Genomic DNA, 18,454 nt, shown 5'->3' with positions numbered 1-18,454 from the left:
ATGGTGGAATTAACGTGGGGGGACTTACCACCGGTTTATGCCAAGACAAAAGGTGGGCACAGTCGTCAAAGGTTTCCAGCCATTTGAATTACCCCCCATCCCATCCCTCTCTCCACATAAAGGAAGCTTTGTCACATGGACCCTCCACAATAGAACGGGCTTCGCTCAGGCCAGATACACCACATTGCCAACAGAAGTCATGCAACACTAGGACGCAAGCTCACCTGATGGTACAGTGCTGAAACCTGTGGAACAACAGGGCCAGTTGTACCTACAGTTGGTAGCTGTGTTGAGAGGTGCAATGACTGAGGGGTTATACTGTAGGCAATGTTCCTTCAAAGACATTTCGGCACTAAGCAAATTTAAGGTCTGCTGAGTGCAAACTTGAACGTTGTGAAAATTCTGTGCAACTTCTGGCGCATTTACTGTGAACACCGAAGCAATACACGCTTTAAGTTACACTTTTAACAGTGGTCAAGTAGGCTACTGTGACTATTTGATCATAATGTACAGTCATGGACAAAAGTTAAGAATGACAAATATTAATTTCCACAGTTTGCTGCTTCAGTGTCTTTATATATTTTTGTCAGATGTTACTCTGGAATACTGAAGTATAATTACAAGTATTTCATAAGTGTCAAAGGCTTTTATTGACAATTATATGATGTTGATGCAAAGAGTCAATATTTGCAGTGTTGACCCTTCTTTTTCAAGACCTCTGCAATCCGCCCTGGCATGCTGTCAATTAACTTCTGGGCCAGATCCTGACTGATGGCAGCCCATTCTTGCATAATCAATGCTTGGAGTCTGTCAGAATTTGTGGGTTTTTGTTTGTCCACCCGCCTCTTGAGGATTGACCACAAGTTCTCAATGGGATTAAGGTCTGGGGAGTTTCCTGGCCATGGACCCAAAATATCGATGTTTTGTTCCCCGAGCCACTTAGTTTTCACTTTTGCCTTATGGCACGGTGCTCCATCATGCTGGAACAGGCATTGTTCGTCCAGACAAGCTGTTTTTCGGATGCCCCAAACAATCGGAAAGGGGGTTCATCAGAGAAAATGACTTTACCCCAGTCCTCAGCAGTCCATTCCCTGTACCTTTTGCAGAATATCAGTCTGTCCCTGATGTTTTTCCTGGAGAGAAGTGGCTTCTTTGCTGCCCTTCTTGACACCAGGCCATCCTCCAAAAGTCTTCACCTCACTGTGTGTGCAGATGTACTCACACCTGCCTGCTGCCATTCCTGAGCAAGCTCTGTACTGGTGGTGCCCCGATCCCTCAGCTGAATCAACTTTAAGAGACTGTCCTGGCGCTTGCTGGACTTTCTTGGGTGCCCTGAAGCCTTCTTCACAGCAATTGAACCGCTCTCCTCTTCTTGATGATCCGATAAATGGTTGATTTAGGTGCAATCTTACTGGCAGCAATATCCTTGCCTGTGAAGCTCTTTGTGCAAAGCACAAAAGGAAGAACAATGATTCCAAGCACCACCCTTCTTTTGAAGCTTCCAGTCTGTTATTCGAACTCAATCAGCATGACAGAGCGATCTCCAGCCTTGTCCCCGTTAACACTCACACCTGTGTTAACGAGAGAATCACTGACATGTCAGCTGGTCCTTTTGTGGCAGGGCTGAAATGCAGTGGAAATGTTTTTGGGGGATTCAGTTCATTTGCATGGCAAAGAGGGATTTTGCAATTAATTGCAATTCATCTGATCACTCTTCATAACATTCTGGAGTATATACAAATTGCCATCATACAAACTGAGGCAGCAGAATTTGTGAAAATTAATATTTGTGTTATTCAACTTTTGGCCACGACTATAGGCCTACCAGTGGCCTACCATCAAAAACAAAAAGAGAAATGCATCCCATAACATTTTAACATGGAAATAGCCATTATATTATTCAACCTACAGTAAGCTGCCAATGTGTGGTGTTCCATGAGACTTTTGAAAAAAAAAAAAACATGCAGGGCTTGACATTGTTTATTCACTTGTCCTTCAGACAAGGTGACTGAAAATGTGTTGATGTGCACAGGTGGTTACATGCAGCTCTAGCTTTGATCAAAAAAATGCATCTACTCGTGACTGCTCATGATGTAAACACAGTCCAGTTCAAAGTGAATGGCACAGATCCAAATAATGGCAATGGTTATTTTCATATACAGTGCATTTGGATAGTATTCAGACCTCTTGACTTTTTCCACATGTTACAAAAAATATTTCAATCTACACACACACACCACACAATATCCTTAAATATCACATTTACTTAAGTATTCAGACTCTTGTCAGTACTTTGTCAAAGCACCTTTGGCAGCAATTACAGCCTCGAGTCTTCTTGGGTATGACTCTACAAGCTTGGCAGCATCTTGCTGTGGGGATGTTTTTCAGCGGCAGGATCAAGGCAAAGTAGAACGGAGCAAAGTACAGAGATCATTGTCAAAAACCTGCTCCAGAGCTTTCAGGACCTCAGACGGGGGCGAAGGTTCACCTTCCAGCAGGACAACGGCCCTAAGCACACAGCCAAGACAACGTAGGAGTGGCTTGGCTTGAGTGGGCCAGCCAGAGCCCGGACTTGAACCCGATCGAACATCTTTGGAGAGACGTGAAAATAGATGTGCAGCATTGCTCCCCAACCTACCTGACACAGCTTGAGAGGATCTGCAGAGAATAATGGGAGAAACTCCCCAAATACAGGTGTGCCAAGCTTGTAGCATCATACCCAAGACCTGAGGCTGTAATCACTGCCAACGGTGCTTCAACAAAGTACTAAGTAAAGGGTCTGAATACTAAATGTGATCGTTTTTTATTTTCAGTATATTAGTAACAATTACAACAAAAAACTGTTTTTGGCTTGTCATTATGGGGTATTGTGTGTGTAGATTGATGAGGGGAATAAAAACAATTGAATACTTTTTTAATAAGGCTGTAATGTAACAAAAAGGTGTCTGAATACTTTTCAAAGGCACAGCTCCTCTTCTGTCTTAACTTGTTGCCCCAGAAGACTAAATAAAGTAGTGCTCACCAGAATAATGTCTTACAATGAATGCATTAGTCATCTAGTTAACATCGGTAAAGTTGTCTGATCTGTTTAGGGATCGGGAGAAAAATGCACAATAACTCCAAAATAACAGAAGGTTTGTTCCCGTACAAAATGTCCAAATGTCATCAGTTTGACCGGTTTTAAGAAAATGAAAAGCTGAGAAAACAATGAAACACGTTTCTGATTAGACTTCAGTTGATCTTGGGTGCATATTTTGTGGTCGAAATACTGTCTGCTGGCATAACAGTGTCAAAGATAACATGTTACACTCACATTCACAATTTCTCAAGAGATGCCGAAAGAAAGAATTCATATTTCTCCACTTCTGTTCCCGAGACAAAACTGTTGTATTCCACTGCAAGAAATGTATAATTCCGGAGTTTTTATATTACTGTACAGGTCAGAGGGCCTACAGTCAGTGTCCAGAGTCCAGTTACTATTCCATTTTACCCATATAACTTAAATGTTAACTATTCTGTTTATTCATGGATACAGGGATACTCATGAGCGAGATACCAAAAGGTGCATGTAAACTGCTTATCCCAAATAAGACCTTAAGCGGGATATGAGCTACTGTCCGGAATACTGTGCGCATGGAAACGTGGTCACCGTCACCATTCCTGGACTGTTTGTAGTACATTTCCACCTGAATCTACCACTGACAGGTATCCAATGATAACTGTCTGATACATTTGAAGTTAAAAGTGACAGCACTTTGCAGGTCAAAGGCTACATCACATTTAGGTCATTAAAGCAGACGCTGTTATTCAGAGGCAACTTTCAGCCAGTGCTTTCAACTAAAAGGGGTAAAAACAACACGTCAGTCATCGCAAGTATTCAGATAAACACGAGATTCAGTTTACTGGTTTAATTCAGAGACGAGTTGAGAAGAGAGAGAGAGACGAAGAGGTAATAAATAGAGGATATGGGAGGGAGGTTTTCACTGAACAATAGACTTGAGGGGGGAGGTTTTCACTGAACAATAGACTTGAGGAGGGAGGTTTTCACTGAACAATAGACTTGAGGAGTGCATAATACATTCCTCAGTCAATTACATTTAAATACATCAATTACAGACATAATATAGAATCTGAAATAGTTAGATAAGTAGTTTACATTAGTGTTCATCATTGGAATCAATATTGCATTGGAATATTTGACTTATTTTAAACTGAAGAGCCTGCCAGAAATGTAAGCTAATATCATGGAATAATTTCCCCAAGGCACATTTCATGATATTAATTTGAGACGCTACGGTTAGTTTCTGTACAAATCATAGGTGACAAAGAAGTAGAAAAGCAGAAGTAGAAACAGTGTTTTCAGGAAAGCATTAAAATAGAAAGTCCATTATCCGGTAAAATAACAGTAACAAACAAGAAATAGGTCATCCAGAATACTTCAAAACATCATCATCAGAAAGCCACAAAAAAATCACCTGAAAACGTTCCAGTATCGGATTGCTAAGGTTTCCATGGAAACATGCAGAATGAGCTAGAGGTTATGCTGTTCTGTGTGTTGGCCATAGGTTCCTACAAGGCTCAGAGGAATGGGCAGGGAGATGCTCCAGAGTGGGGTAAGAGGGTGGGGGTGTTGAGGAGCTTGGCAGCAGGGTAATGCAGGCAGTGACAAAATCAACATCTGTCATAATTGTCTGGGTTGCATCTCAATAGTCTACCGTTGCTGTCTTTCATCTGCATAAATCTGGACAGGTGGAAGGAAATCCCGTTGTAGGCACTAGGGACCTACTGCACATACCAGTGCAGATCAGCAAAGATGAGAAGAGCAAACCACTATTGAGATGCAGCCACTGTCTCTAGAAATTATTCCCTGAGACTATTCCTCTACATGCAGGGATGGATCTCAATAGTCTGAACTTACTTCCTTTCCTCATCACGAATGTTAAAGTACTGTACAAGTGACAGAAAATTCCCATGTTGTTTTCACCTGCTTTCAGATCAGTGCAGAAGGGGAGAGGTAGAGAGGAATCACCCTTTGAGAAGCACCCGGAAGGAGACAGTCATTTAACATTTTACATTTAAGTCATTTAGCAGACGCTCTTATCCAGAGCGACTTACAAATTGGGAGAGAAGAGTCAGTGACGTCAGATGCATCTCCACTGGTGTGATTGTTCCAGCCTCTTTCCAATCCCAGATCAACACAGAGGTCGGAGGTCCATGTCACAGCCAATAGTCTTCCAGAGTTATTCAGGGACGCTATTTGGCTGTTTTGACTTTGGACCACACCTAGTCTCTTACAACAGTGACAGATCAGTGTTCCACAGTGTTACGTCAGATGGCTTTGTGGTTAACAATTTTGGTCCAGTCACGGTGGAACCCGAACTCAACCATGTTGATGCGATGTCACCTGAGTATTCACAGGTTGGTCTCGTCCCAGGTGGGGTCGTTCATGTTCTTCAGGACTCTCCTCAGGATCTTCTCCAGCTCCTTCCTGGCTTTCTGCTCTTCATCCAGGGTCCTCCTCATCTTCTTGTTGTCCTGTTGGGGGGAGGGGAGAAAGACGGCCGTTGGATCTTAGAAAAGGCTCTAAATCGCACATGCCTGGAATGAACAGTGCTCTGGTTCTGGGATGTATATGCTTAGAGTTTTCTTGTCATAGAGAGCCTCTAATTGATTCATTATGATGCTGATGCTGTACGACTGACATGCTATTTGATGTGACGGTTTGGCGAACTCTCCTGAACGCTCACCTGTTTCAGCTCCTGCACTTCATCCTTCAGCCCATACACCGTGTCTACTAGAGTCCTAAGGCAGACAGACACGTTAGTTAACCAACCCAACCACAGCTCACCAGTTTCAGCTCCTGCACTTCATCCTTCAGCCCATACACCGTGTCTACTAGAGTCCTAAGGCAGACAGACACGTTAGTTAACCAACCCAACCACAGCTCACCATTATCAATAAACCCCATTAGGGAACATATAAACTTCTGAACGTGTGAAGTGAAGAGTTCTCCCAATCTAACGCACTGGTAGTTCAGGGAGGAATGTAGTGCTTACTTCTCCTCGATGACAGTCTGTCCGTTGCTCTTGGTCTCCTCCACGATGATCTTCTCCTCCTCAGGGAAGAGCATGTGCACACCTGACTTCTCTCTGGATCCTGATTGGTAAAACAAGACCGTCAGCAGAGCACATTGGTCGATGGAATGGATGACTCATTGACTGATTGGCTGACTGAGGGAGGGTGACCATTCCGTAGAGGTTTGACACACTAAGGCTGTAGCTCAATAGTTCAAACTAGCCTCTTCTCCTTGTGTCCTGTCCCCCCTGATCACAGTCCTTTATAGGAGCCCTTTCAGTTATCAGCGGCAATAAAGGAAAGAAGACAAGGAGGCCATTTTAGAGTATTAGGATACAGCCCAAACCAGATAAGTGGCCTGTCAAAGGGGTCCTGTGGAAGGATCAGGACAGGTTTGGTAGAGGAGGAGAACTTGACCTGGCAAATCAAGTCTCCCTCATCTACCATTTATCCTTTAGCCATACAAGAGATTCAATATCTCTGTTCTCCAAGGGAGATCTAAGCTATGACAGAAGCATATTAACTCATCATTTTAATGATTGTAACATGACACCAGGTCCTTTGAAGCCGTTAATAGTTGAGAACAGAAGGGAGGCTGAGGAGCAGTTATTCCCTTTGTCCACCGAGGTCTTTTGAGGGGAGAAGGGTGTGTGTATGTGTGTGTGTGTATACTACTGTTCAAAAGTTTGGGGTCACTTAGAAATGTCCTTGTTTTTTAAAGAAAAGCAATTTTTGCCAATTAAAATAACATCAAATTGATCAGAAATACAGTGTAGACATTGTTAATGTTGTAAATGACTATTTTAGCAGGAAACGGCTGATTTTTTATGTAATATCTACAGAGGCCCGTTATCAGCAACCTTCACTCCTGTGTTCCATTGGCACGTTGTGTTAGCCTTTTTAAAATGATAAACTTGGATTAGCTAACTGATCATTAGAAAACCCTTTTGCAATTATGTTAGCACAGCTGAAAACTGTTGTTCTGATTAAAGAAGCAATAAAACTGGCCTTCTTTAGGCTAGTTGAGTATCTGGAGCATCAGCATTTGGGTTTGATTACAGGCTCAAATAGCCAGAAACAAACTACTTTCTTCTGAAACATCAGTCTATTCTTGTTCTGAGAAATGAAGGCTATTCCATGTGAGAAATTGCCAAGAAACTGAAGATCTCGTACAGCGCTGTGTACTACTCCCTTCACAGAACAGTGCAAACTGGCTCTAACCAGTAGTGCATGCATGCATGAATACATAGTGTCTTGTGAAAGTATTTTGTTGCCTTACAACCTGGAATTAAATTGATTTTTGTTTCCCAGTCCCTGCCGATGAAAAACATCCCCACAGCATGATGCTGCCGCCACCATGCTTCACTGTGGTGATGGTGTTTAAGGTGTTGGGTTTGTGCCAGACATAGCGTATTCCTTGATAGCCAAAAAGCTCAATTTTAGTGTCAACTGACCAGAGTACCTTCTTCCAAATGTTTGGGGAGTCTCCCACATGCCTTTTGGCGAACATATTATATTTTTCTTTAAGCACTGGCTTTTTTCTGGCCACTCTTCCGTAAAGCCAAACTCTGTGGCGTGTACGGCTTAAAGTAGTCCAATGGACAGATACTCTAATTTCCATTGTGGAGCTTTGCAGCTCCTTCAGAGTTATCTTTGGTCTCTTTGTTGCCTCTCTGATTAATGCCCTCCTTGCCTGGTCCGTGCGTTTTGGTGGGCGGCCCTCTCTTGGCAGGTTGGTTGTGGTGCCATATTCTTTCAATTTTTTAATAATGGATTTAATGGTGCATCCCTGATCTGTACTTCTCCACAACTTTGTCCCTGACCTGTTTGGAGAGCTCCTTGGTCTTCATAGTTCCACTTGTTTGGTGGTGCCCCTTGCTTAGTGGTGTTACAGACTCTGGGACCATTCAGAACAGGTGTATATAAGGAGCTCATGTGACAGATCATGTGACCCTTAGATTGCATATAGGTGGACTTTATTGAACTAATTATGTGACTTCTGAAAGTAATTGGTGGCACCAGATCTTTAGGGGCTTCATAGCAAAAAGGGGGTGTATACATATGCACACACCACTTCTTTTTAAATTTTTTAAACAAGCTATTTTTTTCATTTCACTTCACTAATTTGGACTATTTTGTGTATGTCCATTACACGAAATCCAAATAAAAATCCATTTAAATTACAGGTTGTAATGAAACAAAATAGGAAAAACGCCAAGGGGGGTGAATACTTTTGCAAGGCACTGTGCCTACATACATAAGGGAGAGAGGTCATGTTAGGTTCCTCACCATCTTCAGTTTCTGAGAGGTTGGCATGTCAGGCATTTCACAGAAACACCAGACACAGCTACTGTAAACCACACACAACCAACCATGACTAAGGGAGGGGGAGAAACTACAAACGGTGGCTGAAGGGCCGCATTCAGCAGGACACAACGTTGGCCGACATTCAGATAGAAATGTATTATGTTAAACAAACATGTAGAATATTAAGGAATTATGTCAGCTCTATTCACTGCATTTCTATCTGCAACATTTGCGTACTGAATGCGGCCTAGCCAGAAATGGGATTCCAAAACTACGATGAAAGAAAATCATATTTCTCTTTCAAAATAAAATAGTTTATTACAAAAGTTGTGAGGGAGCGGGATATATGGGAGGAGCAACTGTAGCTCTTACGAGAAATGGAGGAGGTCCTGTAACTACTGGCGGTCCAAATACTGTCATAATCCGAGTCCTCTGATAGGTCAGACCAGGGCTCGGTCCCTCTGGACAGGCTGCTACGGCAAGCTATAGTGTCCACACTGGACCGGTCAACTGGCTCGGCCAGCACGTGGTTATGCATCAAATCAGTACCCTGCCATGCTGGGGGAGTGGATCAAACCATACGGAACGAGGGGGAGTGGATCAAACCATACGGAACGAGGGGGAGTGGATCAAACCATAATAAAGCAGTGTGGGGGGGGGCAAATAATTGTTGAGGTAGGTTGTGGAGGGATCCATAATTATAGGATAAATAATATACAGGTATATTTAAAACAAGGAGGGATGGTGGGGTTATGGATGAGGACAAAAATAATATATATATATATTTTTTTAAAGGGAGAGGACACAAAATAGACAAAACAAAAGGAGGAGGAACAGAGGAGAGAATAACAGAATGCAAAGAGATGAGGGGAGAGAAAAGAAACAGGAGAGAACATAGTTAGAGAGAGAGAGGAGACAACACTGAACTATGAGTAGCAATAGACTAGACACTGACAGTTGAATCTAAACAGCTATACTCTAAAGAGCATTTATCCAGAACCTGTGAAGTCTTAGAACTAATCTGGACATGGTTCATGTTAGTACAGAAATAAAAGACACCAAAGATTAGTTGGTATTGCTTGAAGTATTGGGTCTCTGACAGGTTGTGTGTTTGCGGCATAGTCTTACTTGAGTTGAGTGTCTGTCGTGTTTTGGCGCTGGTGCAGTAGGCCTCGATCACTTTCAGGATCTGGGCATCCTCCTCCAGAGCTGCAGTACTCTTCCTGGTAGCAAAGTCCTCATCTGAAGGTTTCCTCTCAGGCTTACGTTTAGGCAGCAGCTTCTTCATACTCTTAGGACTTTTACTCAGATCCTAGAGAGGAGATAAAAGGAGGAAGAGAGAGGCTCTCTTAGAACCCTAGAGGTGGGCTATTATATTGATAAAGGCATCATCTCTAGAAACGGACTATTACTGTTTGGAACCTATTCCCTCTTACACGAAAGGCCCAGGACCATACCTCTTTATAGCAGAGTGCTGCCGAGGGCTTGAGTGGGGGCGCGGGGCGGAGGCAGCTGAGGCTCCAGGGTTTGGGGGTGCTGGGGGGCTCCAGGGGACCCCACATGGGGGGGGTTTGAGGGGCCCCGTGGGAGGAGGGGTGAGGTAGGGTGTGGTAGGCAGGGCCCCCAGATACACCCCTACTCTCTGAGTGTCTGGTGGGGGTCAGGGGATGGGACGGGAGCTGGGGGAGAGAGAACAGAGGGGAGAAGTTTAAGACTGGTACAAAAAAAAGAGAGTATATCATATATACAGTAGCATCTCTTGGAATTAATGGTGCTTGCTGAGTTCATAACCAAGTGGGAAGGTGGTAATAACTACTAACTAGTGGGAAGGAGGTGGACCAATTAAATTGTAATGGCAGATTAATTAGGGCCAATTTCAAGATTTCGGTTATTGGCCTTTTTGGACGCCGATTCCATTGCAAACCATGAGGAAACTGCGTGGCAGCCTGACCACCTGTTACACAAGTGCAGCGTCAAAAGGAGCCAAGTTAAGTTGCTAGCTAGCATTAAGCATATCTTATAAAAAACAATCAATCTTCACATAATCACTAGTTAACTACATATGGTTGATGATATTACTAGGTTAACTAGCTTGTCCTGTGTTGCATATAATCAATGCGGTGCCTGTTAATTTATTATCGAATCACAGCCTACTTCAAGTTCGCCAAACAGGTGATTTAACAAAGCGCATTTGCATAAAAAGCACATTCATTGCACAAATGTACCCAACCATAAACATCAATGCCTTTCTTAAAATCAATACACAGAAGTATATATTTTTTTAAACCTGCATATTTAGTTAAAATAAATGCATGTTAGCAGGCAATATTAACTAGGGAAATCGTGTCACTTCATTTGCGTTCAGTGCAAGCAGTCAGGGTCGTAGGGAACTGTGTTTCTTCCTAACAAAGACAGTAATTAATTTGCCAGAATTTTACATAATTATAACATAACATTGAGGTTTGTGCAATGTAACAGCAATATTTAGACTTGGGGTTGCCACCCATTCGATAAAATAAGGAATGGTTCCGTATTTCACTGCAAGAATAAACGTTTTTTTTTCTTCGAAATGATAGTTTCCGGATTTGACCATTATTATTGTCTAAGGCTCGTATTTCTGTGTTTATTATAATTACGTCTACGATTTCATAGAGCAGTCTGACTGAGCGATGGTAGGCAGCAGCAGGCTCGTAAGCATTCATTCAAACAGCACATTCCTGCATTTGCGAGCAGCTCATCACAATGCTTGAAGCACAGCGCTGTTCCATGACTTCAAGCCTATCAACTCCCAAGATTAAGCTGGCAATACTAAAGTACCTATTAGAACATCCAATAGGTATATGAAATACAAATGGTAGAGAGAGAAATAGTCGACGCGCCATAATTACGCCATAATTACTATAACTACAACCTAAAACTTCTTAACTGGGAATATTGAAGAACTGGGATGTTAAACCACTAGCTTTCATATGTTCTCATGTTCTGAGCAAGGAACTTTAAAAAAAGTTTGCTTTTTTACATGGCACATATTGCACTTTTACTTTCTTCTCCAACACTGTTTCTGCATGATTTAAACCAAATTGAACATGTTTCATTATTTATTTGAGACTAAATATATTTTATTTATGTATTATATTAAGTTACAATAAGTGTTCAGTATTGTTGTAATTGTCATTTTATATATATATATATATATATATCAGTGCCTTGCGAAAGTATTCGGCCCCCTTGAACTTTGCGACCTTTTGCCACATTTCAGGCTTCAAACATAAAGATATAAAACTGTATTTTTTTGTGAAGAATCAACAACAAGTGGGACACAATCATGAAGTGGAACGACATTTATTGGATATTTCAAACTTTTTTAACAAATCAAAAACTGAAAAATTGGGCGTGCAAAATTATTCAGCCCCCTTAAGTTAATACTTTGTAGCGCCACCTTTTGCTGCGATTACAGCTGTAAGTCGCTTGGGGTATGTCTCTATCAGTTTTGCACATCGGGAGACTGACATTTTTTCCCATTCCTCCTTGCAAAACAGCTCGAGCTCAGCGAGGTTGGATGGAGAGCATTTGTGAACAGCAGTTTTCAGTTCTTTCCACAGATTCTCGATTGGATTCAGGTCTGGACTTTGACTTGGCCATTCTAACACCTGGATATGTTTATTTTTGAACCATTCCATTGTAGATTTTGCTTTATGTTTTGGATCATTGTCTTGTTGGAAGACAAATCTCCGTCCCAGTCTCAGGTCTTTTGCAGACTCCATCAGGTTTTCTTCCAGAATAGTCCTGTATTTGGCTCCATCCATCTTCCCATCAATTTTAACCATCTTCCCTGTCCCTGCTGAAGAAAAGCAGGCCCAAACCATGATGCTGCCACCACCATGTTTGACAGTGGGGATGATGTGTTCAGGGTGTTGCTTTTACGCCAAACATAACGTTTTGCATTGTTGCCAAAAAGTTCAATTTTGGTTTCATCTGACCAGAGCACCTTCTTCCACATGTTTGGTGTGTCTCCCAGGTGGCTTGTGGCAAACTTTAAAATACACTTTTTATGGATATCTTTAAGAAATGGCTTTCTTCTTGCCACTCTTCCATAAAGGCCAGATTTGTGCAATATACGACTGATTGTTGTCCTATGGACAGAGTGTCCCACCTCAGCTGTCGATCTCTGCAGTTCATCCAGAGTGATCATGGGCCTCTTGGCTGCATCTCTGATCAGTCTTCTCCTTGTATGAGCTGAAAGTTTAGAGGGACGGCCAGGTCTTGGTAGATTTGCAGTGGTCTGATACTCCTTCCATTTCAATATTATCGCTTGCACAGTGCTCCTTGGGATGTTTAAAGCTTGGGAAATCTTTTTGTATCCAAATCCGGCTTTAAACTTCTTCACAACAGTATCTCGGACCTGCCTGGTGTGTTCCTTGTTCTTCATGATGCTCTCTGCGCTTTTAACGGACCTCTGAGACTATCACAGTGCAGGTGCATTTATACGGAGACTTGATTACACACAGGTGGATTGTATTTATCATCATTAGTCATTTAGGTCAACATTGGATCATTCAGAACTCCTCACTGAACTTCTGGAGAGAGTTTGCTGCACTGAAAGTAAAGGGGCTGAATAATTTTGCACGCCCAATTTTTCAGTTTTTGATTTGTTAAAAAAAGTTTGAAATATCCAATAAATGTCATTCCACTTCATGATTGTGTCCCACTTGTTGTTGATTCTTCACAAAAAAATACAGTTTTATATCTTTATGTTTGAAGCCTGAAATGTGGCAAAAGGTCGCAAAGTTCAAGGGGGCCGAATACTTTCACAAGGCGCTGTGTATATATATATATATCGTAATTGCTGCACTATTAAGCGCACCTGAATATAAACCGCATCCACTGAATTATAAAAAAAAGATGTATTTTGTACATAAATAAGCCACACATGTCTATAAGCCGCAGGTGCCTACCGGTACATTGAAACAAATGAACTTTACACAGCCTTTAAACGAAACACGGCTTGTAACAAAAATGTAACTGTGGCCTACCAAGAAAGTCATTGGTCACTATCTTCCTCCTCCTGTGCACTGAAACCATCTCCTTCGGTGTCGGAGTTGAATAGCCTCAGAATTGCTTCATTCGATGTTGGATCGTTTTCATTGTCGCTCTTGTCACTTTCATCCGGAGGCAAATACCCCGCTGAGCTCATGCTGCCCCTTCAACACGCAGCAGTCCAGCCATTCGAAACCCGTTGATGATAGTGGATTTTTTGACAATGCTCCACGCTGTCAGGACCCAATGGCAGACTTGACCATAAGTTGCTCTTCGCATGCGGCCCGTTTTAGTGAAGGATTTCTCCCCACTTGTCATCCAAGCCTCCCACTGAACAAGGAGCGCCACCTTAAATGCACGATTTACACTGATGTCGAGTGGTTGCAAATACTTTGGGCCATCTGCTTTTCTTCCCTCTGAAAGCTGTTGTCTTTTTGCACTGAGTCAGTTTCTCACGCTGCTTTCCAACGTCTTATCATCGACTCATTAAGGCCAAGCTCCCGTGCAGCAGCTCCATTTCCTTTTTCAACAGCCAGATCGATCGCCTTCAACTTGAAAGCTGCATCATATGCATTTCTCTGTGTCTTTGCCATGATGAGGGTGACAAAATTACTACCGTAATCAGAATGATGGGAAGTTTGAGCGCGCTCGATTTACGTCACATTATGTGACGGTGCTCAGTTTTTTGCGGCATGAATCTTGTGAAAGCGGGAAAAATCCATAAATTAGCCGCGTCATTGTATAAACCGCAAAGTTCAAAGCGTGGGAATAAAGTAGCGGCTTATAGTCCGGAAATTACGGTACACATTTTAAAAATATATATATATATATATATATTTTTTAAATCGGCAGATTAAATCGGTATCAGTTTTTTTGGTCCTCCAATAATCGGTTTCAGCGTTGAAAAACTGTGCTTTGAAAAACTGTGCTTAGAACTCGGAGAATCGCTGCCTGGCTAACGAGCAAACAATCTGCTTCAACCATAAATTAAAATAACAGCTAGCTTGTAAACCAATGATAGTGTTCAAAAACTATATTAATAGATTGCTTTTTATAAATAATGTTTTATTGTTGCATTTAACTGCCGAAAATACTGTTAGAGGTAGTAGGAGTTTTTTGGGAATTATCGCCACGATTGTGTTGCATCGTGGTTATGTTGCCTGTATTTCCTCAGTATGTGACAACTAAGTTCCACATGTGGGAGAAGTCTGATGGTAGATGAGTTTCCCACTAGTAATACCAGTTGGAGGGGCATTCAGATGGATCTTTCCCAGTTGTATGGTCATATTTACGAATGTACAAGATGTTATGAACGCAGCATTATCTTTCCCATTCATTTGGGATTTAAACCTGCAAATATCCTAATCCATGTACCTGGATCTACACAAGAAAAATGTCAGACAAACGTCGATACCCTTCCCTTTAACTGACAGTCAGACTAGAGAGGTTGGGGGTGTTACCGTGTGGCAGGGGACAGACTGGGGCTTGGCGGTGGGTGTGGTCATGATCATGGAGGGGGCGTTTCTGATCTGAGTGTGTCTCGACAGATGCTCCACCCACTCCTGCAAATCCTGCTGGTTGTTACACACCACCTGCATCCGCTCACACGTACTGCCTGTAACACACACAAAGTCTTGTTTAACTAACCTTGTGGGGACACAACTTATTTCCATTCAAAATTGTATTTTGCCTAACCCCTAACATCAACCTTAACCTCCTAGCATTTTTCCTTCGGGTCCCCACAAGTATAGTTAAACATGTCCATACACGCACACACGTAATTACCCTTATTTTGAGCTGTTTAAACTCCACTAGTAAAAAAAAAAAAAAAAAACTGTAAACATACCTGATATTTCAAAAGCGTTTTTGACCATCTCACAATCTTCTATCCTTGAGATAAGCATTCCTGGCAATGGCAGCTTACCCTTTAAAGCAAATCAACGACAGTTACACAAACCTTTAGTGTTTACACACTTAAGGGCACTATAAAATCCGTTCGATTTTTGCCTGATTCCATTTCTTCAGTTTTTCCCAATGTGTTGAAATAAACAAACATTTGATGTTCTAAGTCCATAACAATGCTTAAACCACATCAGGAGACCACTTGAGGTTTGGGGGGAAAAAAAATCTAAGAAATGTAGATTTTTGGTTGTAATTACCCTTTAACTGCTCACTAGCCAGAGACAGTTGTTTGGTAGCACTCATGTGATTGCAAAGTTTGGTAAACAAATGGCCACTGGATTAATGCAAATAGTCATGATATCATTCTGCCAGTATGCTACTTTGTAGTTAAATGGTACAATAGGCAAAAATATTTCTTCTGGTTGCTAAAATTCCAATAGTTTGCTTAATTTCAGTTTGTGTGGCAAAACAAGCAATGTGTAGAGAATCATTGTACCATCTAAACCGCTGTAAAATATATTTTCTATAACCAACAATATTGTATTTTCAGCTGTTTGAAGCTGGTGTACAAAACTGAAAGAAAAAACAAAACTTAACTGGAAGAATAGAAATAGCGCACATAAAACAGATACACTGCTTCTTAGACAACCTTTCAATGAGATGGACAGATCTATAACTCACATTTCTATGTGAATTTGGTTGGGTCACGCAAAAAGTCACATATTGCAGCTAACATTTAATTGAGAAGGTTTTTGGGAAAGCTTTACCATCTATACCAGAAGACAGTTGGCAACACATTAGCATAATCTCTAACAACTACAAGAAGTGGTAGACAAACGCGCGCACAGACAGGCATTCCTGTGCCGTTGTCTCTTCAGAAAGTTGAAGGAAAATATGAATCACTGATGCATTTTATTTATGTCATGATAATTTTGGGCAAATTAATGACTTTTCTAATAAGTTCAAACCATTTAGTTGATTTCTAATAAGTTCAATACATTTTTGAATTACGTTGAATTACGTTTTAATGTCGCGATTCCAGGATTCCGTCATGTTCTCCACAAAGCGGATTCTATAGGAACCTAAATACTAACAAAGGACAGAGCGAGATCCTGACCTGGTAGATGAATCCACTCATTCTGGAGCTGGCAGACAGCAGTAGGAGAACATTTGGGAAGAGCAGGAGGTAGCGTTCACGCTTCTCCTAAAGAAGACAAACACACACTGTTAAGACGTTCCTGGGTGTAGATTATAGATGCGCGTCTTACCTCTGATCCGTGTGTGTGGCAGAGTGTGTGTGACATGTACAGGACAGGGCCCAGGGTTCTGATGTCATCTCCCTCCCAGCGTCTGATCGTCTCAGTTAGAATCTGCAGCTCCAGCTCCTTACGTTTCCTCACCTCCTGACACTGAGCCTGAAGCCATGGAGACAAACACACACAAATAAAAAAGGAAGCTGTTTTAAAGTATTGAATCCCAGTCAATGTGAGAGACAGCGAGACAGAGAGAGAAAAACAGACAAATGTATGCATGTGCGCACACACACACACGAAAGATCCAGGCTGCATAGAAGCCCAAGTCAGGGCACCAAGCCACAGAACAGCAGAGCCAAACTGTGGAGCCCAGAGGCAGGCTAAAGCTTTCCCCCAGTCCAGGATTAGCAACAGTGCACGCAACAAGACAGAGACTATTTAACATGTGAATTTAACCCTGAATAATACTGGATTCCATATACACTAGTGCTCAAAAGTTTGGGGTCACTTAGAAAAGTCCTTGTTTTTGAAAGAAAATCAATTTTTTTGTCCACGAAAATAACAAAATTGATCATAAATAGTGTAGACATTGATAATGTTGTCAATGACTATTGTGGCTGGAAACAGTGGATTTTAGGCGTACAGAGGCCCATTATCAGCAACCATCACTCCTGTGTTCCAATAGCACATTGTGTTAGCTAATCCAAGTTTATCATTTTAAAAAGGCTAATTGATCATTAGAAAACCCTTTTGCAATTATGTTAGCACAGCTGAGAACGGTTTTGATTAAAGAAGCAATAAAACTGGCCTTCTTTAGACTAGTCGAGTATCTGAAGCATCAGCATTTGTGGGTTCGATTACAGGCTCAAAATGTCCAGAAACAAAGAACTTTCTTCTGAAACTTGTCAGTCTATTCTGGCAGCTTCATTAAACAGTATCCGCAAAACACTAGTCTCAGCGTCAACAGTGAAGAGGCGACTTCGGGATGTTGGTCTTCTAGGCAGAGTTGCAAAGAAAAATCCATATCTCAGACTAGCTAATAAAAACAAAAGATTAAGATGGGCAAAATGTATGTATCGATAAAAATAATAATAAAAAGATTCCAGCTACAATAGTCATTTACAACATTAACAATGTCTACACTGCATTTCTGATCAATTTGATGTCATTTTAAAATGGAAAAAAATCACTTTTGAACGGTAGTGTACATAATCAACAAGAGACATGTAAATGTAACCCTTCAACACGGCATAAGTCATTAAACCGAGACAGGGACGGTAAATGTCCGACTTACAGAGAGGCCTTTGAAGGAGGTCAAACACTTCTGGATGTCTGGTCGATCAGCATGATGCTCCTGATGAAGAAGATGGGGATGTTTGATTCATCAGAAGATCACAGGTCTAACACAGTCAATATAGTCTACACCTACACAACAAAACGCAACCATTCACAGGCAAATGACCTTTATCTATACTACATAGACAAAACACACAGATCGATGGGACTAAAAACAAACAAAAAGATAACCAACGTAAAATATACTGTTCGTGAAATGTTTGTAGTATGTATAAGTTGGAAGTAGACGCCTAAGTGTTGTTGTTCATTAGTTTACTCCAATTGGGGGAGGGGTGGTAGGGTTAGTGGAAAATAATAAAGGAATATGTAAAAATATATAGGGAACACTTAAACAACACAATGTAACTCCAAGTCAATCACACTTCTGTGAAATCCAACTGTCCACTTAGGAAGCAACACTGATTGACAATACATTTCACATGCTGTTGTGCAAATGGAATAGACAACAGGTGGAAATTATAGGCAATTAGCAAGACACCCCCAATAAAGGAGTGGTTCTGCAGGTGGGGACCACAGACCACTTC

General features: G+C 41.6%; 1 protein-coding gene across 3 annotated transcripts in view; it reads right to left on the bottom strand.

The window, feature by feature from the left end:
- Positions 1–3,871: 3,871 nt before the first annotated feature.
- LOC115129820 (rho guanine nucleotide exchange factor 7-like) overlaps positions 3,872–18,454 on the bottom strand; it is a 32,391-nt gene continuing 17,808 nt past the window's right edge. The window contains exons 11-21 of one of the 3 annotated variants that reach the window (XM_065018903.1): positions 17,869–17,928; positions 16,590–16,736; positions 16,439–16,525; positions 15,266–15,344; positions 14,880–15,034; positions 9,840–10,061; positions 9,511–9,694; positions 8,755–8,940; positions 6,057–6,156; positions 5,748–5,802; positions 3,872–5,535 (exon numbers count right to left, since the gene is read on the bottom strand). In XM_065018903.1, coding sequence (XP_064874975.1) covers positions 5,413–5,535; positions 5,748–5,802; positions 6,057–6,156; positions 8,755–8,940; positions 9,511–9,694; positions 9,840–10,061; positions 14,880–15,034; positions 15,266–15,344; positions 16,439–16,525; positions 16,590–16,736; positions 17,869–17,928 — 1,398 coding nt within the window. In that variant the 3' untranslated portion in view covers positions 3,872–5,412. The other 2 variants (XM_065018905.1, XM_065018904.1) reach the window with 2 other exon arrangements.

The sequence above is a fragment of the Oncorhynchus nerka genome, linkage group LG5 (assembly GCF_034236695.1).
Source record: "Oncorhynchus nerka isolate Pitt River linkage group LG5, Oner_Uvic_2.0, whole genome shotgun sequence".
Taxonomy (NCBI): domain Eukaryota; kingdom Metazoa; phylum Chordata; class Actinopteri; order Salmoniformes; family Salmonidae; genus Oncorhynchus; species Oncorhynchus nerka.
Note: the sequence above shows the minus strand (reverse complement) of the source record. Positions and strands in the feature narration are given on the sequence as shown.